This window comes from Asterias rubens, chromosome 16, assembly GCF_902459465.1.
Source record: "Asterias rubens chromosome 16, eAstRub1.3, whole genome shotgun sequence".
In the NCBI taxonomy this organism is placed as follows: Eukaryota; Metazoa; Echinodermata; class Asteroidea; order Forcipulatida; family Asteriidae; genus Asterias; species Asterias rubens.
The window spans coordinates 4331043-4355680 of record NC_047077.1 but is presented as its reverse complement, the minus strand read 5'-3'; the positions used below and the strand labels follow the sequence as shown (position 1 = coordinate 4355680).

The window sequence follows — 24638 nt, the reverse complement described above, 5'->3', positions numbered from 1 at the left end:
TTAGTCCTGCATAAAATGTAGATGTATTCAATAAGACTCACACATACAAATTTCATTTCAAAATGGGGTCGTCTTCTTTGAGATATCGCCGACCACTGGAGCGATTATGAAGACGAATCCGTAATTGGAATTACAGAACCTGGGAAACATTACTGACAGTAAGGTCTTGTTCTCGTGTCCACATTTCCTATTGAAGCGTTAAAGGCAGTGGACACTTTTGGTAATTGTCAAACACTAGCCTTCACAGTCGGTGTATCTCAATGAATGCATAAAATAACAAACCTGTGAAAATTTGAGCTCAATCGGTCATCGAAGTTGCGAGAAAATGATGAAAGAAAAAAACACCCTTGTCACACGAAGTTGTGTGCGTTTAGATGGTTGATTTCGAGACCTCAAGTTTTAAATCTGAGGTCTCGAAATCAAATTCGTGGAAAATTAATTCTTTCCTGAAATCTATGGCACTTCAGAGGGAGCCGTTTCTCGCAATGTTTATACCATCAACCCATCAACCTCTCCTTATTACTCGTCACCAAGAAAGGTTTTATGCTTATTTTGAGTAATTACCAATAGTGTCCACTGCCTTTAAAGGCACTATTGCAAATTACTCAAAATAATTGTTGGCATAAAAACTTATTAGGTAACGAGCAATGAAGAGCTGTTGGTAGAATAAAACATTGTGAGAAACGGCTCCCTCTGAAGGAACGTGGTTTTTGAGAAAGAGGTTGTTTTCTCACTCAAATAATAAAATATTTCAGCTGAAGTCTTTTGTTATGCATCTGAAAGCACACAAAGTAATGAAACAATGGTGTTTTTACTTTCATAAATCTCTTGCAACTTCGACGACCATGAGTCCACATTTTCAGATATTTGTTACTGTATGCATTTGTTGGGATACACCAACTGAGAATACTGGTATTTGACAATTACCAAATCTGGGGTTGTAGTTTAGAGTAGACAGAAATATTTTCCCAGAGGATTCCATAGTTGTGCTAACAAAATCTGAAATTAATAATTTAGAGTAATCATGTTTATAAACATTATTAGTATGGGATTGGTTAAGCATCTGTATCTCCGCTGAGTAGTGCTTTTCGGGAGTTCGGGAGCCTTCCCTGTAACGCAATAATATCATTGTTTTTTTTATTACATGTATTTTCTCTCAGTATTAAATTCAAATGCGACCTGACACATGACCACTTTTAATAAAGCATATTCTTCAAAAGGTATTTTAAAAAATTTTTTTTTCGCTTTATTGAATCTACAATGAACATATCTTTCATATAATGATGAACTTTGATGTACGAACAAATAATAATACGAAAATACTAAGATGTTACACTCTTCTAAAACAATTTATGCACGACAATTACCACTCTTCTCTTTTTGGTTGAAATAATGTTTCACAAAAGGAAGTTGACCCCAAAATTTCCAAACAAATAAACAAATTCAAATTAGGTTGAGGCTCTATCTCTGTCACCGAAAATAGTGGTAATTTTATGCTGCAAAATAATTGTACTTTTTAATATAAGTTTTAACATAAATAAACAGTAATTTAGATTTATTGTGTCACCTTTTTTTAACGAGAACGTAACATCATCATATGATACTAACTAAATTGCCATGCGATCCAGTTATTATACCGAACGACTTTTTGAAAGACATTTTAATATAAACTAACAGCTATTTAAATAAGAAAGTACGCCATTAAGTGAGACTTAATAAATTACCTGTTCCAATTGCCAGTTATTATACTAAACGACTTGCACATGCAAATGTCTAAAATAGTACATTTATAAACGATGACCTTTGCTTTTGTTTGTCTTTTTCATCAACATCAAAACATATACATGTAGAACGAAATAAAATTTAGTCTTTTGGGGAAACTGATAATAACTAGACATTAAGTGTTTGTGAACAAACACGAAGCTGTTCCGTGTTGTTTTGCTTGGATTATGTGCTTCATTGCCCAAGGAATCTATAACTGAAAAAAAAGTTTCAAAAACGTTTAGTAGCTCTTGATATACATGTAAGGTCACACTTCCCGGTTGACCCGTAAGTAAAGGTCAACATGGGCTCACAGCTACCAAAGACTAATCCGCAATGCCAAGGAGTCTATAACTGAAAAAGTAAAACAAATCGGTTGTGTAGATCTTGATTATATAGTCCCACTTTTTGCAAAAAATAGTTAATGTTTTTTAACAACAGAATACACATACTTGAGCGCACTGAAAAAAAAACCCAAAACTTTGAGGTATTAATTTGAAACTCGGGCTATCTCATGTTCTAAAGGTTTTGAACTTTAAAGGAAAAAAGAGTTGTCATAGCTATGTAGGAATTATTTCTGGTTTTGTATAACCAAATAGTTCGTAGTCCAGTTTGTAAAGTTCCCAGAGTTGCGTCAGCTGTTTCTTGTTGAGTTTGGAGAAGTATTTATCGAACGTGCCTTTGTCTGAGCTGTTTGTCGGGCGGCTGCCCGCTGAGGACAGGTACTGTGCATTACTTGGTGCTTTTAGCATGTTCAGAACGTACTTGGCGTCGGCATTAACAGTTTCTAGGTTACCGATGACGTCATAGTCGATGCTGCACGGAGAGCAGATTTGATTCATCTGCCTCCAATGATCGCTGAAGTGGATGTCTGTTTCGACCTCCTTTCGTTCCGTTGGATGTGTCAGGTAGTCGACAAACTCCGTCCAGGTTGCATTCTCGCCAGTCTTTAACTCAGCCTGAGAAGGCCCATTCCTGAACTTCTTAATGATCTGCTTCCCGAAGGTGTGGAAGTGCAGGTTGCCGCGGTAGGTGGCCAAGTCCTCAAATTTGTTGCGGTACACGGACAGTGCACGCTTCAGTGGCTCTCGGACGAAGAAGAACTTGCGATAGTTTTTCAGTCGATGCTCCTGTTGTCCGGGAGTGTACGAGTTGAAGAATCTCAGGTGGGCCTTTGTATGCACCTCATCAGAAGTAAGGCCTTCTACCGTATCTGTCTCACCGTCGAGTACCATCATGATCCGCTTCCAGTTGCTACATCCTACTTTAGGCACGAAGCAATACATGACTCTATACTTGTCCACGACGTAGATGTGTCTCTTCGTGAACATAGGAGGACCTGCCTGGGAAGTCATCCCGTTGCGTTTACAGGTTTCCCGTAAGATGGCTTTCCTCTTGGATTGCACAGCCTCCTGGGCTTGGGTAAAATCCATCAGCGAGGAGTTGGTCTTGGGCTGCTCTACAGGTTTTACCTCCTCCTGAGAACATACAAGTCGTGGGTTAAAGGTTGTTTGTATATCACGTTTTTGGTCATGACATGAATCCCCATCATACTCACTGTGAATAATGTATTTACCTGTAGAAGTTTGAGCTTCATAGTCGTCAAGTTTTTTAGGTGGGAAAAGTGAAAATCACAGATGGTGTTGGGGTTTTGATATCTTTTATAGATAAGTTTGGGCATGACATGAATCCCTATCTCACTGTGAATGTATACGTATTATAATATTATTATAAATCGATGTTATGCAAAATGTGTTATCGTTTTCCACTATTTTCTCGGCCGATCGATCTGAAACTTCTACAGGCTTGTCAGTTTATGTAAATGGTGGATTACATTAGTGCGACACTGTCAGCCACTGCTTTATTAGCAAAAACCAATTCTGTAATGTCCCTCACCTGTATTTCGGCGGACACGTGTACTGGACTCGGTTTGTTCTTCACCCCTCTCGGTGGATTTGGAAACTTCGGCGATTCATCTGGCTCTAATCAATTAAAACGGATGAAACAACGAAATAAAATTATATTTAAAGCAATATTTAAGTGTAGGGCCTACACTGCAAAAAATAAATAGCAAGGAAATGTGGTTTACGGTAAAATCCACCCCAAAAAATGTTACATCTGAGAAGTGTCAGTATACGTTGTCCACATTGTAATGCTATAAGGATCATGCAAATTAATGTAAATCGGTTTTTCACTATTTTCCTGTGACTAAGATGGGTGATCGATCTCAAACTTCTACAGGTTTGTCAGTTTATGGTTTTTGTATAACATCAAGTGCTTGCACTAACAGCAACTGTTAGCAAAAACCAATTTTTTAATGTTCCTTTAAAGGCAGTGGACACTATTGGTAATTACTTAAAATAATTATTGCCATAAAACCTTACTTGGTAACGATTAATGGGGAGCTATTGATAGTATAAAACATTGTGAGAAACGGCTACCTCTGAAAAAAACATAGTTTTCGAGAAAGAAGTAATTTTCCACGAATTTGATTTCGACCTCAGAATTTGATTTTGAGGTTGAAATCAAGCATCTGAAAGCAAAAAACTTCGTGTGACAAGGGTTTGTTTTCTTTTATTATTATCTCGCAACAATTGAGCTCAAATTTTCACAGGTTGTTATGTTATTTTATCATAGGCCTATGTTGAGATACACTGGTCTTTGACAGTAGTGTCCAGTGTCTTTACTGTCGTTTACTCACCTTTTGTTGGCCAGTTGTTGGCAAGGACAAGCCAAACCACGATGCCGGCTACAAGGGCTATGGAAACCGTCTTAGCCATACCGAAACACTGTCTTCGGAACCTCATGTTACAGCACCCGGTGGTCCCAGTCTAAGTAATAAATATGGAGGACATGAATATGGAGGACATGGTTATAATACCGTGGTAGGTTAGTTATGAAAGGCACTGGATAATTTTGAAATTAATCAAAATAACGTTTAACCATTCCTCCATGGTTTAACATAAAAACGTACTTCTTGGTAACGAGCAATGAAGAGAAACGGCTCCCTCTGTATCTGTATTTGTTCAGAACTGCATACAATCTCCACTATCGGGACGACAGCTCGCTGAACATACAAAAAGTAGTTTTTCGAGAACGAGGCAACTTCTAATGCAAATAATAACATACGTCAGGCCTGAAGCCTTTTGCTTGGCACCTGACTGAAAGCACACTGTGCGACCATGGATGTACCATGTGCAACTTTATGGTGTTTTTTCGTTCATTGTTCTCTTGCAACTTCGGGATGACCATCGATTGTTCCTCGTTTCTCCTTCATCTGCACGTAGAACCACAAATCAGTCCTAGTGTAGTTTAAATTGTGTGTTTTTTCCTTACCATATTCTTTTCTTGATGACAGATCTCTGGACCGTCCAAATGTTAACGCTCAAACTACGTTGGGACGGAACGTTCCGTATAAGAAAACTTACCTGTTCATTCACGCATCACTGGCTTTAAAATACTGAGACTATTGTTGCCACCACACGATGAAACGGTTCGCGTTATGGCATAGTATGCAAATCATTTCTAGCCTCCTCTGTGGTTTTATCTTGCTCTATAATTTCGTCTTGGAGGAAGTTTTTGATTCTTAGCTTAAATTTGTCCACACGTGTCGCATTATGATGTTTTAACTTTCATGTAAATACTAGAATAGCTATACGGAACATAGTAACATCATGCCCTATGTGATACAACATGAATACCTGCAGAATGTGTACCTTTGTGTATGTAATGCTTGGATGCACACATCGCACTATAACAGTTCGTGCACGTTGACTTGTGTGTTGACTGTCCCTTTTGTCCGAGTACATGGCCAATCAGAAAAATATGTTGTTTGTGGTCACTCCTCAGATCTCTAAACTAAATATTATTGTGAGAATTTTGCGGTCTTTTCTACTCTGATCGTCTATTGATATTTTGAAACAATACAACAGGAGTTACTCAAGTGTGCCGAATTATGAGTTTGGCGAGTATTAATTCCTATTTAACTGTTTCACTATTTATTTGTATGTTATATTTATTAATTTATTCATTAATTAATTAATTTATTCATTAATTTATTAATGAATTCACTAATTACCTTATTTATTAGCTGTTCTGACATTAGTAGTCGGAGCAGCAAATATTTTCGTCAACATTTGTATTGTTTTCTTCTTCTTCTATTTATTATTATTCTTTGGCTCTGTCAAAAAATCCAATGGGATTTGTACATGTGGTGACCCCAACCTCCAAAACAAATCACAATGAAGGTCACATATTATTAAACACTTGTTTGTTGGGTGTGTCGAACTATCATGCAACACTGCAGTTCTATTCGACTGAGCCCAAGGGCAGTCTAGACCAGTATTCTCACTTGGTGATTCCAACATGCATAAAATAACAAATCTGTGAAATTTGGACTCAGTTGGTCATTAGAAGCTGCAATACCTAAAAAGGGCCTGATGAATCTTTTAAATTACCTCTTTCTCAAAAACTGCGTTACTTCAAAGGGAGCCGTTTCTCAAAATGTGTTAAACTATCAACAGCTCTCCATGTCTCGTTACCAAGAAAGTTGCTAACAATTATCTTGAGTACCCACCATAGACTAAACAAAATTGACACTTCGTTTACGAACTTACGTTTACACTACGTTCACGTTGCTAACTGGGCAGGATCCTTAAAGGCAGTGGACACTATTGGTAATTGTCAAAGACTAGCCTTCACAGTTGGTGTATCTCAACATATGCATAAAATAACAAACCTGTGAAAATTTGAGCTCAATCGGTCATCGAACTTGCGAGATAATAATGAAAGAAAAACACCCTTTTCACACGAAGTTCTGTGCGTTTAGATGGTTGATTTCGAGACCTCAAGTTCTTTAGGTCTTGAAATCAAACTCGTGGAAAATTACTTCTTTCTCGAAAACTATGGCACTTCAGAGGGAGCTGTTTCTCACAATGTTTTATACCATCAACCTCTCCCATTACTCGTCACCAAGAAAGGTTTTATGCTACTAATTATTTTGAGTATTACCAATAGTGTCCACTGCCTTTAAAGCAAGGGTGCTTGATTGTGGATCGGACACAAAAGTGCCATGACCATTAACAAAACTTGGAGAACACATTGGCTTCTGTTTATAGGCTTGATGCACCTCCTCCCCTGAAGGTCTCCAACGTTGGGGCGGTGCCGTGGAAGGAGATTCTGCCCCCCCCCCCCCTCCGGAGATTCTGTCCCCATTATTACAATTAACTGTGTACAAACTTCCTCCAATAGCGCCCTCTTTTGAATCCTCCTCCTCCAGCCTGTGTTAGTTTCCCTTAATTATGGGGGACAAAGTTTGACAGTTCTGGGAAGAATGAACTTCGGCGTAGTGATAGTCAGGAGTTTACAAGAGTGGTATGATATGTTGTTGGAGGGCATCATACCCGTTTTCTCTATTCTCTCTTATCTATTGCTTTTTTTTAATATAGTGGCTTAATTATTCTATGTACTTTTTACAGTTTTTATCATTATGTTTATTCATTATTTATCAGCCTTCGAGCTATTTTCATTCAACGTTTAAAAAAAACCATTTCAATCAATTATTATGGGGGCAAATAATGGGTAGGATTGATGGCGAAAGGGTTGTGCTGTATATTGTAGTCTTTTGTAGAGCATTGGCCGCCTGTCTTCTCCACCACTCTAGACTGGGCCCCCTTCTTTATCCGCACACGAGCCTCTAAGTGTGACGTCAGATGTTCAGGCTACTTTTCCACTCATTGCAGTTCTTGCAGCGTGGTAGCGCCCCCTTGCGTCAACATATAAGAATCAAAACACTAGACGCGACTGTGAGGCAGTGACACTTGGAGTGGATATAACTTTGCGTTTTTTCAACATTGTTTTCCATACGAAAGTAGGAGTTTAGTCACCGTAACACGATATCTGTGGGTAGCGCCATATCTCCACACCCGAACAGATCAGTGAGAGCATGGAGCAACATTTATGTGAGTACCTTTCTTTCAATTATTATTTTGCAAGTCTTGTTGGAAAGTCATTACCTGCTGCAGTCTGCACGAGTTATTATGTCGATCTCTGTTGCATTGTCAAGTGTCATTGCCTTGTGTCGGCAGTGCAATGTTTCGAGACTGTAGTTCTATAAATACACCAAGCTGTGTAAGGAGAGAAGATTGTGTTGTGTAGGCCTGGGCGACTAGTGAAATTTACTACTCGACTAGTCGCACCTCAATTAGTCACCACTGCACTAGTCGCAACTAAGATTTAATTGTCAATTATATTATAATATTATAATTTTTTATTGTAAAATTCAAGTTTATACTTAAACTTTTAAAGGATTGAAGAATTGTGTCACAGATGTCTGATTGTGTTTTGTAACTAAATTATGTTGTTGTGAATAGTCGTGGGTGACACAATTGGTTCACTGCACAGGTAGTTGCGACTATTTTTGAAGTAGTCGCGACCATTTTTTAGTAGTTGCTACTGTTTTTGTAGTGGTCGTGACGGCATGATTAAGTAGATGAAAAATTGTAATCTTGACTCGACTAATCAGTTAAAATTCGCGACTACGACACTAGTCGCACTACCGGCCCATGCTTAGTGTTGTGTGCATTATTTTATGACCGTGTTTTCATTAGAATAGTAGTTGTACTTCTAGTAGTACAGGGCTCGAATTTGAGAGAAAATTCCACAGGGCTTGTTGCTCAAAATGTTTACTGGACCTGAATTGCTTTTACAAGACCAGCCGTCGATTTCACCAAACTCTTCCTAACTTAGAATTAACTAAATCTTAGGACTTCGGACGATTTAAATTCTGTATCCAAAGGCGTAGGATGCATTGAACCAATCCTAAGTTAGGACTGGTTACTCGTCCTAACTTGTTAATCCTTGATTAATCCTAGCGTTGCGTGAAATCGACTGCAGAAAACTTCCTGACACAATTTTACATTACTTTATCATTTTAGACTTTATGACTAAATATAATTGAAAGGTATTTTATCAGAAGTCAAAGTCAACATTTGAACATAATTGTGTTTGTTCAAGATATTTATTAGGCCTTTATAGTGAGGTTTTATTATGCATTTGAAAACACAAGACAGCTGGACTTGTCCAGTCATGAGTTTACAAGCCCGAAATTGAAACTACTGCCCTTGGACCTGTGGTCCAGTGTTAAAAGTGCAAAAGCCCTGACTTACTCTATCTGCTGTATAGTTTGATAACTACTAGGTAGTACAACAAAATTAAATACAAAACTAAACATTGTCAGGATACCGCACCCTTTGAAGCAATCTAGTTGAATCCAAGGAAATTTGGCTTTGAGCATTAGTTTTTGTCATTTACAAAGCATCTAGTGTTTTAATTAAGCTGAATATTAATTTTGGTTTTACCCTTACACCAAGTGTGTTAGCACTTTAACCTCAGTACTTTCCTGAGTTATGTGGACAAAATTCACAGTCATAGTACTCAGGTGGATTTAAACCAACGACCTTTGCAAGTCTTGAGTAGTGTCATACCAAAAGTTGGTCAGCCAAGTATGGGATAATAATATCTATGATTAGTAGGGGGCCATGTGAGATAACTTTATCCAAGTTGGTCAGCCATGTATGTGATAATAATATCTATGATTAGTAGAGGGCCATGTGAGATAACTTTATCCAAGTTGGTCAGCCAAGTATGTGATAATAATATATATGATTAGTAGAGAGCCATGTAAGATAACATTATCCAAGTTGGTCAGCCAAGTATGTGATAATAATATCCATGATTTGTAGAGGGCCATGTGACATAACTTTATCCAAGTTGGTCAGCCAAGTATGGGATAATAATATCCATGATTTGTAGAGGGCCATGTGAGATAACATAATTCAAGTTGGTCAGCCATGTATGTGATAATAATATCTATGATTAGTAGAGGGCCATGTGAGATAACTTTATCCAAGTTGGTCAGCCAAGTATGTGATAATAATATATATGATTAGTAGAGAGCCATGTAAGATAACATTATCCAAGTTGGTCAGCCAAGTATGTGATAATAATATCCATGATTTGTAGAGGGCCATGTGAGATAACTTTATCCAAGTTGGTCAGCCAAGTATGTGATAATAATATATATGATTAGTAGAGAGCCATGTAAGATAACATTATCCAAGTTGGTCAGCCAAGTATGTGATAATAATATATATGATTAGTAGAGAGCCATGTAAGATAACATTATCCAAGTTGGTCAGCCAAGTATGTGATAATAATATCCATGATTTGTAGAGGGCCATGTGAGATAACTTTATCCAAGTTGGTCAGCCAAGTATGTGATAATAATATATATGATTAATAGAGAGCCATGTAAGATAACATTATCCAAGTTGGTCAGCCAAGTATGTGATAATTATATCCATGATTTGTAGAGGGCCATGTGAGATAACTTTATCCAAGTTGGTCAGCCAAGTATGGGATAATAATATATATGATTAGTAGAGGGCCATGTGAGATAACTTTATCCAAGTTGGTCAGCCAAGTATGGGATAATAATATCCATGATTTGTAGAGGGCCATGTGAGATAACTTTATCCAAGTTGGTCAGCCAAGTATGGGATAATAATATCCATGATTTGTAGAGGGCCATGTGAGATAACTTTATCCAAGTTGGTCAGCCAAGTATGGGATAATAATATCCATGATTTGTAGAGGGCCATGTGAGATAACATTATCCAAGTTGGTCAGCCAAGTATGGGATAATAATATCCATGATTTGTAGAGGGCCATGTGAGATAACATAATTCAAGTTGGTCAGCCATGTATGTGATAATAATATCTATGATTAGTAGAGGGCCATGTGAGATAACTTTATCCAAGTTGGTCAGCCAAGTATGGGATAATAATATCCATGATTTGTAGAGGGCCATGTGAGATAACTTTATCCAAGTTGGTCAGCCATGTATGTGATAATAATATCTATGATTAGTAGAGGGCCATGTGAGATAACTTTATCCAAGTTGGTCAGCCAAGTATGTGATAATAATATATATGATTAGTAGAGAGCCATGTAAGATAACATTATCCAAGTTGGTCAGCCAAGTATGTGATATGAAATATACATGATTTGTAGAGGGCCATGTGAGATAACTTTATCCAAGTTGGTCAGCCAAGTATGGGATAATAATATATATGATTAGTAGAGAGCCATGTAAGATAACATTATCCATGTTGGTCAGCCAAGTATGTGATAATAATATCTATGATTAGTAGAGGGCCATGTGAGATAACTTTATCCAAGTTGGTCAGCCAAGTATGGGATAATAATATCCATGATTTGTAGAGGGCCATGTGAGATAACATAATTCAAGTTGGTCAGCCATGTATGTGATAATAATATCTATGATTAGTAGAGGGCCATGTGAGATAACTTTATCCAAGTTGGTCAGCCAAGTATGTGATAATAATATATATGATTAGTAGAGGGCCATGTGAGATAACTTTATCCAAGTTGGTCAGCCAAGTATGGGATAATAATATCCATGATTTGTAGAGGGCCATGTGAGATAACTTTATCCAAGTTGGTCAGCCAAGTATGGGATAATAATATCCATGATTTGTAGAGGGCCATGTGAGATAACTTTATCCAAGTTGGTCAGCCAAGTATGGGATAATAATATCCATGATTTGTAGAGGGCCATGTGAGATAACATAATTCAAGTTGGTCAGCCATGTATGTGATAATAATATCTATGATTAGTAGAGGGCCATGTGAGATAACTTTATCCAAGTTGGTCAGCCAAGTATGTGATAATAATATATATGATTAGTAGAGAGCCATGTAAGATAACATTATCCAAGTTGGTCAGCCAAGTATGTGATATGAAATATACATGATTTGTAGAGGGCCATGTGAGATAACTTTATCCAAGTTGGTCAGCCAAGTATGGGATAATAATATATATGATTAGTAGAGAGCCATGTAAGATAACATTATCCAAGTTGGTCAGCCAAGTAGCGGATAATAATATCCATGATTTGTAGAGGGCCATGTGAGATAACTTTATCCAAGTTGGTCAGCCAAGTATGGCATAATAATATCCATGATTTGTAGAGGACCATGTGAGATAACATTATCCAAGTTGGTCAGCCAAGTACAGGCCTCGACCTCTACAGCGGCCACCAGCGGCCAGTGCCGCGATGCCCCAGCGAATTGCCGTGAAGCCCTTTTAAAAATCACGTACCTTACGGCCACTTGGCCGTTGTGCCCTTTCTATTGATTCCATAACATTATTTATTCGAAAATGTTATTTAATGTTAACATTGTGATCCATATAATTTATATGGAGGTAAAATTCGGAACGTTCGATCCCGCACACTAGTTTTCACAATGCTGCTTCTGTGCAATAAAAAATGTGTCAAGAACGTGGCATGGTAACCATATCAAACGTAGTTGAGCTGTTTACTGCTAAAAACGCAGCACCAAACTACTCCAATGTATAAACTCGCTACAAGTCCCTACACTAAATTACGCATTTTCGCACTGATTTTGTCTATTAAGATCTGTATTTGTAGCGGTTGGGGCGACTTTGTTTTTCATTGCCAAACACATGTTTGTGTACACAAAACAAGCGTGGAATTGTAAAGCGTCAAAATCGGATTGATGGAGGTAACGGCAGAGCCCTAATTTTGGAAATTATCACACTCCATCAAGTTCATTATTGATTAATCAGCATGCCATCCCACAAAAGATGCAAAAATAAGCAGGAAGGTGAAAGGGCTAGAGTGGCAGGAAAGTGCCAACTTTGGAAGCATTTTTTAATTAGGTGCGTTTGTTTACGTTTTTATAGTATTTATTTAGCGCAGTCTAGCGTGGCATAAACGCCGGCATGCACAATACAACTTACAAGTTTAGCTAAATGCTAGGCCAATTGCTAAGGGGTTGGGGGTTCGTTTTTAATTTTCATAATCAAATTTTCATATATATATTTTTCCAAATCAACGGATTTAGCTGAGCCTCCAGGTTGTTGGTGGGTTGTTGGCGTGGGGTGGGTGGGGCTCGTTTGTCTGTAGTGGTGAGCCAGAGACTAATTGATCTTTTTTTCTTCAGGTTAGCACGCAGGGAATTAATTTTCTTAATATTTTGTTCAGTATGGTTTTTTCAAAAATTCTTTGTTCTGGAGCAATTATTTGTTTTCAGATGAGCAGAAGGGAGTTTAATTAAGGCGATGAATAAGGGGAGGGGGTAACATGGGGTAAGTTAATTACTGGGGTAATAGTTTGCAATTCGAGTGCTGCAAAAAAACTGTAAATAATTCAGAAACAAACATTTTAAAACTTTTATTCAATTTCAGTTGCACAGCATGTAAACAGCGACAATGAAATAAATATAGGTTGGAAAGTTGACCACCATCTTGAAATCAGTGGAAAGTATATTAACATAATCATCAACAAATAAAGGTTTGAAAATGGCCTTGGTGCCCTTCCAGTTGGCCTTGGTGCCCCTTTCTTTTTTAGAGCGTTTGAGGCCAAGTGGCCTTGCCCCTCTGAAGCTAAAGGTTGAGGCCTGCAAGTATGGGAACAGAGTATCTATGATTGAAGTTGGTCAGCCAAGTGTGCGATAATTCTATATCCATTTTTTGTAGAGGACCATAAAATGGGATAACATTATACAAGTTGGTCAGCCAAGTGAGTGATAATATTATTGATGATTTGTAGAGGACAATGTGAGATAACATTATTCAAGTTAGTCAGCCAAGTATGGGATAATAATATATATGATTTGTATCTAAAGGGCCATGTGAATTGACTGTATCCATGTTGGTCAGCCAAGTATGGGATAATAATATCCATGATTTGTAGAGGGCCATGTGAGATAACTTTATCCAAGTTGGTCAGCCAAGTATGGGATAATAATATCCATGATTTTTAGAGGGCCATGTGAGATAACTTTATCCAAGTTGGTCAGCCAAGTATGGCATAATAATATATATGATTTGTATCTAAAGGGCCATGTGAATTGACTTTATCCATGTTGGTCAGCCAAGTATGGGATAGTAACATCCATGATTTATAGAGGGCCATGTTAGGTATAACATTATCTAAGTTGGTCAGCCTAATAATTATGGGATAAAAATATCCATGATTTGTAGAGGGCCATGTGTGATATGTCAGTTGAAACATGAAGGAAAACAATTTCCTAAGTTGGTTGGTCCGGGTCAAGTGGCTTTGAGGAGAACTATAAATTTGATTTAAAGACACTGGACACTACTGATAATCGTCAAAGACCAGTTGTGTCACTACTTACAGTGGTGATTTCGAGGCAGTACCCCAAAAATATTCGAGGGAGACGAGCGAGGTCAAGTTTTATCAAGTTTCAACGAAGGCAAGTTTCCCCCCCCCCCCCCCCCGAAAAGCTCCTGGGAAGCGAGGAGTTTTGAGGGCTCTTCAAGGATCACTGACCCGTGAAGACAATCGTTGATTTCTGATTGAAAAATAACACCCAATTGAAGACGGTGCCATACAGCTGCTATAGGGGCTACACAAAAAGGGTTTTGAAGTGTGTATCATATCTTTGTTACAAAACGAATGTATTACATTTCCCTATTTCCACATTTCCATATTGACAGAACAGGAGTTCCCTGTCACAATTCAATATCTTAATTTTCTTTCCTTGCATCAGATGTGAAATTCGCCTCTATCACATTCTGCGATGCAATTCGGATGAATTTGCTGTGCAATTTTAAAAATAGTAATATTTCACCGTCCTGGGTTGTTTCCCCCGTTTTTTTCTCTGTCCCTTAACATATTTTCCGTCCCAGGTTTATTTCCGCTTCCTGTTTGTTTTCTTGGTCCTGTAATAATTATTTCTCTGTCATTTTTTTTCTCTGTTTCCTTCCCAGGTTTATTCCCTGTCCCAGGTTTATCCCCATCTCATGTTTATTTCCCCGTCCTAGGTTTATTTCCCGTCTTAGGTTTACTCCCCAGGTTTATTCCCCGTCCTAGGTTTATTTCCCGTCTTAGGTTTACTCCCCAGGTTTATTCCCCGTCCTAGGTTTATTTCCCGTCTTAGGTTTACTCCCCAGGTTTATTCCCCATCCTAGGTTTATTTCCCGTCTTAGGTTTACTCCCCAGGTTTATTCCCCGTCCTAGGTACTGCTTATATTAAGCCTTCATAGAAGTGGTAAAACTGCTTAAATATATAGCTTCATTTAGGCAGTCAATTGCTTATATTAAGCCTTCATTGAAGTGGTAAAACTGCTTGAATATATAGCTTCATTTAGGCAGTCATCAACTGCTTATATTAAGAGTCCCTGCCTGTAAGAATGTACCAAATTAGGGGGGGGGGTGTGATTCATGGGTTCGCAGATCTTCTTCCAAAAAATTAGAGTGATACACCATCATACCAAACGAATAAATCCAAAATTTTAGTTTGCTGACGCTTTCGGTTTTGGAGTTACCGGTTATCAAAGTTTGGGCCAAAAAGCCCTCAAGAAACGAATAGTACATTCCCTGTAAACACAAAAAACATGCGCCAAGGTCATCCCAGAAAAAGTAAAACATTTTTTGAAACCTCCAGTTGGGCTTATAACAAAAGTAAAAAAAAAAATTTGGGATCTCGTTGGCGCGTCATGTTACGCGCACCTGAACCTTTGACGAACAGTGCCCTCGTGCCATTTTCAACGCCTCATAACTCAACGCGCCTATAGGATCCAATGAATTAAACAAGTTCAAATGAAAGAGCTTGCATCCCTAAAACAAATTTAAGTGCAAAGTGAGTGGGATCTCGTTGGCGCAGAGAGATAATAGAGGTCAAAGTTCAAATTTTACCAATATATTGCGTTTTCGCACCTCCGTAACTTTGCGCGCCAACAACAAAAAATTGTTTTTATGGCAACTGGGTATTGGAACAGTTTTCATCTAATGACAAATGAAAAAAGAATCTTGGGATCTCTGCAACTTGCATGTCAAAAGATTTTTTGAAAATTTTCTAAAGTATTGTCATTCCACACATTTTGGCCTAAATTGGCACAACATTCACTTTTTTCATCACTGTAAGTATCTGTGCCAACAAGATCCCATCAATGTTTTCTTGTATTTGGTTAAGTTGAGTGTTCCTAAACAGATTTCAATTGAAAAATAATTGGGATCATGTTGGCCCACCAATATAACAAAGGTCATATGAAACTACACTACTGCCTATTTCGGGCGATTTTGCGTCGTCTAGAAATCCACGCGCCAATATGATCCCATTAAGTTGTCTGCGTTTTATGATTATATAGATTCTCAGCAACACATAAAAAGCAAAAACCAAATGGGATTTGAGTGGCGCTAACAAATATTACAGATATAGGGATGTAGAATCATAAATAATGTTTTTACAGATGGTTGCTGTAAAAAAATCATCAAAATGTCACCTATTTAGCGAAAAATGATTTTAAAAAACCAAAGCGGTAAAAGGCCAGCGTATACGTGTTTCCAGCCGTTGCAACTGCCAAATCTTCATGACATTGTCGCACAATGTTGTAAGTAGACTGGTGCTTTGTTTATAGCAACGTTTTACTATGACGCAGCATAAGGATCCAGTCTATCCATACAACCAGCATAAAGGGATCAGGCAAATCCTTTACAATGGAGGTAGACCTTCGTACATCCAAAGATCGTCACGAAGAACACAAAGAAACTAACCCAGAATATGATGGGACAAGGACAAGTAAATAAAGCATTCTTGGCCCCAATAAACTAGGCATACTACCGCACAGCCATGATCCAGTTTGGAATGCGATCATGGCGTTATGTTCTCCCAACGTGCCAGGACCCAATTTCATAATGCCTTCATAGTGGCACAAAATTTGCTTAGCACAAAATAGTATTGCAAAGCTGAAACTGATTAACAGCCAAATTTTAATGAAATCTGAAAACTTTTGGCTGATGCCCGACTAAATTTTTCAACAGTAAAGAAAATTTGCTAAACATATGAAACTGATCAATGGGCCCGGCCCCTGTTCACAGTGAAAGATTTTTTTATTTCTGTGGGGGGGGGGGGGGGGGGGGGAGTGCATCTTTAGGGATAAAAGCGTCCTTGTGAGAATGTATTTTGAAACGTAAGCATAGCTGCAAATCTTGAAACGTAAGCCTAGCTTGACTCGGGATTGAAAGCGTACCTTTTGCTTATAAATAGCGTAACTGGAACCTAATTGTATCTTGGATTAGGCGTAGCTGAGAAGCTGTGTAGCTTGGAACGTAACCATATCTTTTGGAACGTAACCATATTTTTTGGAACGTAAGCATATCTAGAATTGAAAGCGTACCTTTTGTTATTATAGCGTATAACTCGAAGGAACGTAAGCAAAACTTGGAATGTAAGCGTAGCTGAGTAGCTGTGTAGCTTAGAACGTAACCTTATCTTTTGGAACGTAAGCATATCTTGGAACGTAAGCGTACTTGACTCGGGCTTGAAAACTTACCTGTTGTTATTATAGCGTAACTCATTTGAAGGAACGTAAGCGTAGCTGAGTATCTGCGTAGCTTGGAACAGAACCAAATGATACTTAAACAATCTCAAAAATAACACTTATTCACAGAATATTTTTTTGACAAAATAATGCTTTGATGAAATTTTTTTTTATCAATATTTTTGTTTCAACCTTTTACAAAATTCTTATTCACCTGTCCTTTTTTACGATCGGGGCTCCGTTTTTGTTATCCTTTGTTCTCTATTTGTAAAACATTTGTTAAGCTACTCACACAATAACACTGTCAATATAACAATATTGACAGTATTCTTACGTTTTGACATAATCAATCTTTTTTAATTACCTGTGAAAACTCATATAACAAAAAGAAACTAGGAGCAATGAAACAAAACAGAGCATTATGCGAGCATAGGAAATAACGGAATCGACACGAGGTGTACCGACTGACAAACCCACGATGACAAACATGTACTTTGATGTCTGGCTCCCATAACCCCTCCCAAGCTAACGGCGAGACCCGCACGCTTGGAGTTCAGAGCGCCTGGGATTACACCTCCAGCCCCCCACGAGACACGGCATGCGCGGTATGGTATAATGCCCCGAGGCTTACGTTCTGATTGCTCCACGCCGTGGGGCCATATAACAAGCTTACGTTACACGGACTCTTTGAATGCGAATCTTACGTTAGATTTTTCACTATTATTTACATTTTGTAGCGATAATTTGAATATATAATCTTTTTCGTCAATTATTCGTTAATAATTTTGTAAAAAAAAGATTTATATTTGGTGAAGTAAGTTACTTTAAGACGGCTGGAAGTAAAACTAGCCCGAAAGGTCACGTGATTGTTTCTACCACTTTTTGGTTAGAACAATCACGCGACCTGCGTTTTTGTCTTAAAATGCTCAAAAACGGCTCAGTTTGATGATTTTTTTTAAGGAGTGTTCTTCTTCATTCCTGGAAGACCGTAGAAGTCATATCTTTGTCTATTTTGTAGCCCAAATAGCCCAATTCGGCCGGTGTGTCCCTTTAAAAAAAGAGCTTCATTTAACTGCTTATATTAAGCCTTCATACATGTAGAAGTGAAAAAAACTGCTTAAATATAGAGCTTCATTTAGGCAGTCATCAACTGCTTTATATTAAGCCTTCATAGAAGTGGTAAAAGTGTCATAAATATATAGCTTCATTTAGGCAGTCAATTGTTTTTATTAAGCCTTCATAGCAGTGGTAAAACTGCTTGAAGATAGAGCTTTATTTAGGCAGTCAACTGCTTTGTAAACTGCTTAAACACAGAGCTTCATTAGCTGTCCTCACTCTATGATTAGACAGTCAACTGCTGCAGTTGGCCAACTACATAAGACCTAAAACATTTGAAATCCTCCTATGTAAACACAGTCAGACAGCCCAAGTTCTTCTACCTCCTACAAAAACTCACTGTAGCCCAAACCCTTCTAAATTTTGAGACATGATGCAAGATAGGCTTGTTTATCAGTGACAGCTGGCAAAGGCACTGTTGTTTAAAACTTAAAACATTTCCGAGCTTAACAATGTCAACTCAAAACTCCGGTCAAAATTATGCTGTTTGGTTATTCAGAATGTTCTACACAACAACATCAGAAATTGTGTTGTACAAAACGTGTTGTGCACATTTTACAAGACTTTTTTGAGTTAATAAACCTGGTCGGCATTGTGTTTACTCTACGCATTACAGGCAAAGTCTGCCTCGATTGACTTCACGAACAGCGCCCTCTCGGGTCGGGGTCTACTCTTAAATTTGTAAATAACATAAGAACTGATTGTTTAAAACCTTAGTTAACTGTTTATTCACATTCCACTCATCAAAACACATATATTAGTGACAAAAGCTTTATTTTGAAAAAATACCACTTCCAGGTGACTTTAAGACCTGTGGTCTAGTGGAGATTATCCCAAGAGGTGAACCTTGATTATACATGTATGTCACTAAAGTGAGCATTTTCAAGATTGTTATAATACTTGATGATGTGTTGAATGTAGTTTATCTTATTCATTGGTTTGCAGATTATTCACATCAGCAGAATCCTCTATCCAGTTCATCTTGGATTGTTAATGTTTATAGGTATGGAATGGTATAGATGCATCATGCCCACCTTGTCTGAGGTATGTTGAACTGTCAATACTTGTTAGTGTTGTTGTTGATGTTCCAAATCATTCTGGCTTGTTCATCAATGTCATTTGGCAAGCCATCCTGCTCAGCAGCCAAAGCAAGACCAATCAGCACACAAGTCCTCTCCAGACTTCAAAGGGTCTTCTGTACCTGATGAAGTCAATCCAATGCAGCAAAGTTTGACAAAGGCCATGTTGCACTGTTGTTTAAAACTGTTACATTATTTCAAATTTTCAAGGTAAAAATATATTTATTATTTGTGGAACTGTTGGTGTACAGATAATTAGTTATTTGGAGTATGAAGCATTTGGGGAGGACTCAATCTGTCGGAATCGGGGCATGTATTCATCCATCTCCCCCTATCAGGACAGACCAAATCCTTGGTTGATTGTGTCAGGGACGTAACGTTGCCAGGCCAGTCTATTGTCCAGCGCCTGCAGCCTCTGTTGGCTACAGGTACTTGCAGGTACCGAGTTCTCGGTCCCCTGCGTCTGCCAAGAGTAGCCGGATTACCAGACGTAAGGTCAGGCAGGGTTAACAGGGCGTGGTACCTGGCCTCTTGTTACCCCTCGATCCTCCACCTAGCAGAGAGCTGTCCAATGCAGCAAGCCTAATGTAGCTTCACAGCTCAGTGGGCTCTAGTCACCCATGTCCATCCGGCTATGTGGCAGTACAGCAGCACAGGCGGGTTAATCGGGTTACCCGGATTCCCGGACACGCAGCTAGCCCCCCACCCACCCAATGGGTCTGGGGGAGCCGGTGGCCAGTGGTGGAAGTGAGCATGGTCGTCAGTGTTCCCAGGCTGGGTCACCTTCCTGGGGACTCGCCACTGGATCAGAGTTCACTCAATGTGCGAGGGTGCCTGTTCCCCAGCCATCATCTGATTTAAGCGTGTTGTCACATATATCCCATGATGCATGCATCACACAAAAAGAGCAAGAAGAAGAAGGCATGGTGTGCATGCCATTCATCTTCTAGTTCCTCAGGAGATTCATCGGACCTAACCACAACAAGCGTCGTTGATTTCGTAAGGGAGTTTTTTTCAGGCGTTTCAGTTGATATTTACCTCCCTGTCCGCCCTCTCTGCTACCCAGCAAGTTCTCGTCGGGGTTGGCCCGCCTGGTATGGTGAGTCAGCCATCTGTCATTGGCCAAGGTTGGTTTGGTGCTGCTTAAGCTTGGGCGATACCACAATATATTATCGAATATCGCGATACTAATTTGGAGTAAAACCAGAATAATAGGTCATTAGAACACCTCTCTTATGCTATGGCTGTCTCTTCTACAACTTTCACTGGGAGTTTGAAGACTGATGATGTCAAATTTAATTAATCGTGATTATATCGAATATCGCGATATAGTGTCGGCGATATATCGTGAAAAAAATAAATCAATATCGCCCAAGCTTAGCACTGCTGCTGCACACAGTTTATTAGCAGTGTGCCAAACTCTCCACTGCCATTAAGCCTCCACTCATCATCATCAGAGGGAGTTGCTCATTATAGGACTGTGACACTGTGCCGTTGGTCCCGCCTGGTGATCTTGACAGTTCCTGGTCATGCTTAGGTGAGTCTGCCGGGGAAGGAGACGAAGTCACCCAATTGCGGCGGTTGTCCATAAAGGAAACATTACTGCGTCTGGTGCAATGGGACATGATCAAAGTATTGGATCTTCCCTCTGCAGGGGATTCCCTGCAGCTGACCAAGAAGACTTACAAGCGTTGCACAGGGCCAGCTGCAGGGAAACAAAAGGTGCCGTTGGATCAAGTGTGCATTGACCCAATGCAGTCAGTTATGACAAATGATAGATGGGGACCTTACTCCTCTCTCGAGAGCGAGCATTACCAGGATTTGCTTGTGTTGACAACACATCACAAGCATCACTTGTGCATTCTTTCTGGCTGGCTGGAGCTGTGGACACTGTTACATATTTGTTTGTTAGATCAATATTTATATAATTTGAAGAATGTTGCTTACATTCTATAGTTTTCACTTGAACTATTAAAATCATCAGTCCATGCAGAGGCACTTTATGACAACTTTCCCTGCATGACCTCTCTTTTTTAATTCTGCTGTGAACGATTTGTTTGTAATTTTGTAATGATCGTTTTCGAGGACAAATATTTTGTATAAAATGAATTGTCAAGTACAGTGTAGTTGAAAATGGTCAGCTAAAAGCTTATCTTTATGAGTAGCTCATGGTACAAATTGAGGCATATCATGTATGTACCAAACATTAATTTAAAGCTTTATGCTGACCTGATCAATACATTTGTTAATTTTCTTTCATAATTTAACAACATATATGTAAAGAATGAGACCTGTTGAAATGCGCACCCAATTCAATCAAGTATTTTAATTACCTTTTTCAGCAACGTATTTGCTAATTTCTTTTCAAGTCAGTATTATTCGTTGAACTAACTCCAACCAAGACATTTTATGTACTTGATCTTTACCTTACATTTGATTAGTTGTCAGGTAGCAAATAATTATAATCTTTCAGTAGTTTGATGATTCGCTGACTCGCTGGTGGTCCATCATCGGCAGCTGACAGAGGGCTATTGATGGGCCATTGGCAGACCGTTAGAGTGCTGCCTCTAGAAGACCATTAGCACAAAAGTCTGCTTATTCGCTGGTGGTTCACTGTTGGATCAGTGGGCTGCCACCTGCAGAATGCCAGCACAAACATCCGCTTTCTTGCTGGTGGTCCACCTTTGGCAACCGACAGAGGGCAGACGATGGACCAACGGCGGACCATCAGAGGGCTGTCATGAGCAGACCACCGGCACAAAAGTCCGCTGGCTTGCTGGTGGTCCATCATCAGCAGCCGACAGAGGGCCAATGGGGATGGACCAACGGCGGACCAATAGAGGGCTTCTGCTTGCCGGCACAAAAGTCTGCTGGCTCGCTGTTTGTCCACCATCGGCAGCTGGCAGAGGGCCAAGGATGGACCAATAGAGCGGACCGCCGTTTGCCGGCTCACTGGTGGTCCATCGTCGGCAGCTGACAGAGGACAAGTAATTGACCAATGGCGGACCATCAGAGGCCTTCCGCTAGTGGATTGCTGACACAAATGACCAGTGACTCGCCGGTGGTTCACTGTCCGATTAGAGGGCTGCCACTAGCAGATTGCCAGCACAAATGACCGCTGGTTGTCCATTGCCGACAGCTGACAGAGAGCAGATGACAGACCATCAAAGGGGTTGCCACTAGCGGACCGCCGACAAAAGCGTCCGATGGCTTGCTGGTTGTCCATTGTCGACAGCCGACGGAGGGTCGATGATGGACCAATGATGGACCATAAGAGTGCTGCCACAAGCAGACCGCCGGCACAAACGTTTGATGACTCACTGGTGGGCCATTGTCGGCAGCCGACAGAGGGCCAATGGCCGACCATCAGAGGACTGCCACTAGAAGATTGTCGGCACAAACATCTTCTCGCTCACTGTTTGTCCATTGTCGACAACATCCAACAGAGGGAAGACAGAGGGCCGGTGATGGACCCACAGCGGACCATTTTTCCTTTGCAATTGTTTGGCATTGGAAAATTAATTGCAAATGAAAAACATCCCTTAAAGGGACACACCGGCTCACCGTTTACGCAATTTAGGGCTGTAGAATCATCAATAATGTATTTATAGATGGTTGCTGTAAAAAAAATTATCAAAATGTCACGTAATTAGCTAAAAATGATTAAAAAACCCAAAAGCGGCAAAAGGCCAGCGTGTACGTGTTTCCAGCTGTTGCAAATGTCAAATCTTCGTGACATTGTCGCACAACGTTGTAAGTAGACTGGTGCTTTGTTAATAGCAACATTTTACTACGCGCAGCATAAGGATCCAGTCTATTCATAAATTATAAACAACCAGCATATACGGATCAGGCAAATCCTTCGACGGTGTAGGTAGTCGTGCTTCGACGTACATCCAAAGATCGTCACGAATAAAACAACAAACTAACCCCAAAAATGATGGGTAAATAAAGCATTCCTGGCACAAACTAGGCATACTACTGCAATGCATAGGCATGATGCAGTTTGGAATGCGATCGATGCCAAGTCCAGAGGCCAGCTATGCGTGAGATTTTTCAAATACATGATCTTTTTCGTCAATTACTCGTTAATAATTTTGTAAAAAAAAAAGATTTAAATTTGGTTTGGTAAGTTACTTTTTGACGGCTGGAAGTAAAACTAGCCCGGAAGGTCACGTGATTGTTTGTACCACTTTTTGGTTAGAACAATCACGCGACCTAAGTTTTTGTTTTAAAATGCTCAAAAACGGCCAAATTTGATGATTTTTTTAGGGACTGTTCTTCTTCATTCCTGGAAGACTGCTGAATTCATTTCTTAGTCTATTTTGTAGCCCAAATAGCCCAATTCGGCCGGTGTGTCCCTTTAAAGCATGCTACTTGGGTGGGATTCTAACCGTGCATTATTTATGTTTTTAGAAACGTAGGTATCAAGTTGTGTAGTATTTTCATGATAATGCTTATAAATCTGGTATTAAAGACACTGGACACTATTGGTTATTGTCAAAGACCAGTCTTCTCACCTGGTGTATTTCAACATACGGAAAAAATAACAAACCTGTGAAAATTTGAGCGTTGAAGTTGCGAGATAACAATGAAAGAAAAAAAACCTTGTCACATGAAGTTGTGTGCTTTCAGATGCTTGATTTTGAGACCTCAAATTCTAAATCTAAAGTTTTGAAATTACATTCAGGGAAAACGACTTCTTTCTCGAAAACTACATCACTTCAGAGAGAGCCGTTTCTATCAACCTATCCCCATTACTCGTTACCAAGTAAGGTTTTATGCTAATAATTATTTTGAGTAATTACCAATAGTGTCCACTGCCTTGAAAGGTAAACCAAGACTAGACTTGAACACAAATCTCTCCCTAAAAACAGATACATGATCACGGAAATGTATTCCCACTCTTACCTGTGGTAGCCTTTACTAATGCCTTTAAATTAAAGACATAACAGTTCCATCTACTTCCACGATCATGAGTCACATTTTTATATTACTGTAGATCAATTACCTCAGACTCAACTTAAAAAACTGTATGTTCTGCATGTTCTGGAAGTGTCGTGGCTAAGCAGTTAAGAGCACCGAATACAAACTTTGGTGTTTCTGATCAGCAGAGTGTTGGTTTGAGTCCCAGTTGTGACACCTGTGTCCTTAAAGCAAGACACTTCACTTCTCGAAAAGAGAAGGGGTTCGCCCCTGTTGTTCCTGGCTGTGATCTCTGATTGGGCCAGAGCACCTTGTAAACCCTTACAGGGTGCTACATATTTGGGTCTCAGAATTGATTACT

The 24638-nt window shown here is 39.3% G+C and overlaps 1 protein-coding gene and 1 long non-coding RNA gene across 5 annotated transcripts in view; one reads left to right on the top strand and one right to left on the bottom strand.

Moving 5' to 3' along the window:
• Positions 1-2123: 2123 nt before the first annotated feature.
• LOC117301197 (carbohydrate sulfotransferase 11-like) lies at positions 2124-5465 on the bottom strand. 2 transcript variants are annotated; one of them, XM_033785104.1, is made up of 4 exons: positions 5190-5465; positions 4463-4592; positions 3658-3743; positions 2124-3239 (listed from the first exon to the last, which is right to left on the bottom strand). In XM_033785104.1, exons 2-4 carry the CDS (start codon positions 4566-4568, stop codon positions 2322-2324), a joined length of 1110 nt encoding a protein of 369 aa, XP_033640995.1. In that variant the 5' UTR covers positions 4569-4592; positions 5190-5465; the 3' UTR covers positions 2124-2321. The 2 variants fall into 2 exon arrangements, with proteins under 2 accessions (XP_033640995.1, XP_033640994.1); XM_033785103.1 differs by lacking the exon at positions 5190-5465 and adding an exon at positions 5098-5161.
• Positions 5466-7579: 2114 nt separating this feature from the next.
• LOC117300925 overlaps positions 7580-24638 on the top strand; it is a 28611-nt gene continuing 11552 nt past the window's right edge. For 2 of the 3 annotated variants that reach the window (XR_004520242.1, XR_004520240.1), the window contains exons 1-2: positions 7580-7721; positions 19218-19316. This is a non-coding gene — a long non-coding RNA (uncharacterized LOC117300925). The remainder of the gene's footprint in view (positions 7722-19217; positions 19317-24638) is intronic. The other variant, XR_004520241.1, reaches the window with a different exon arrangement.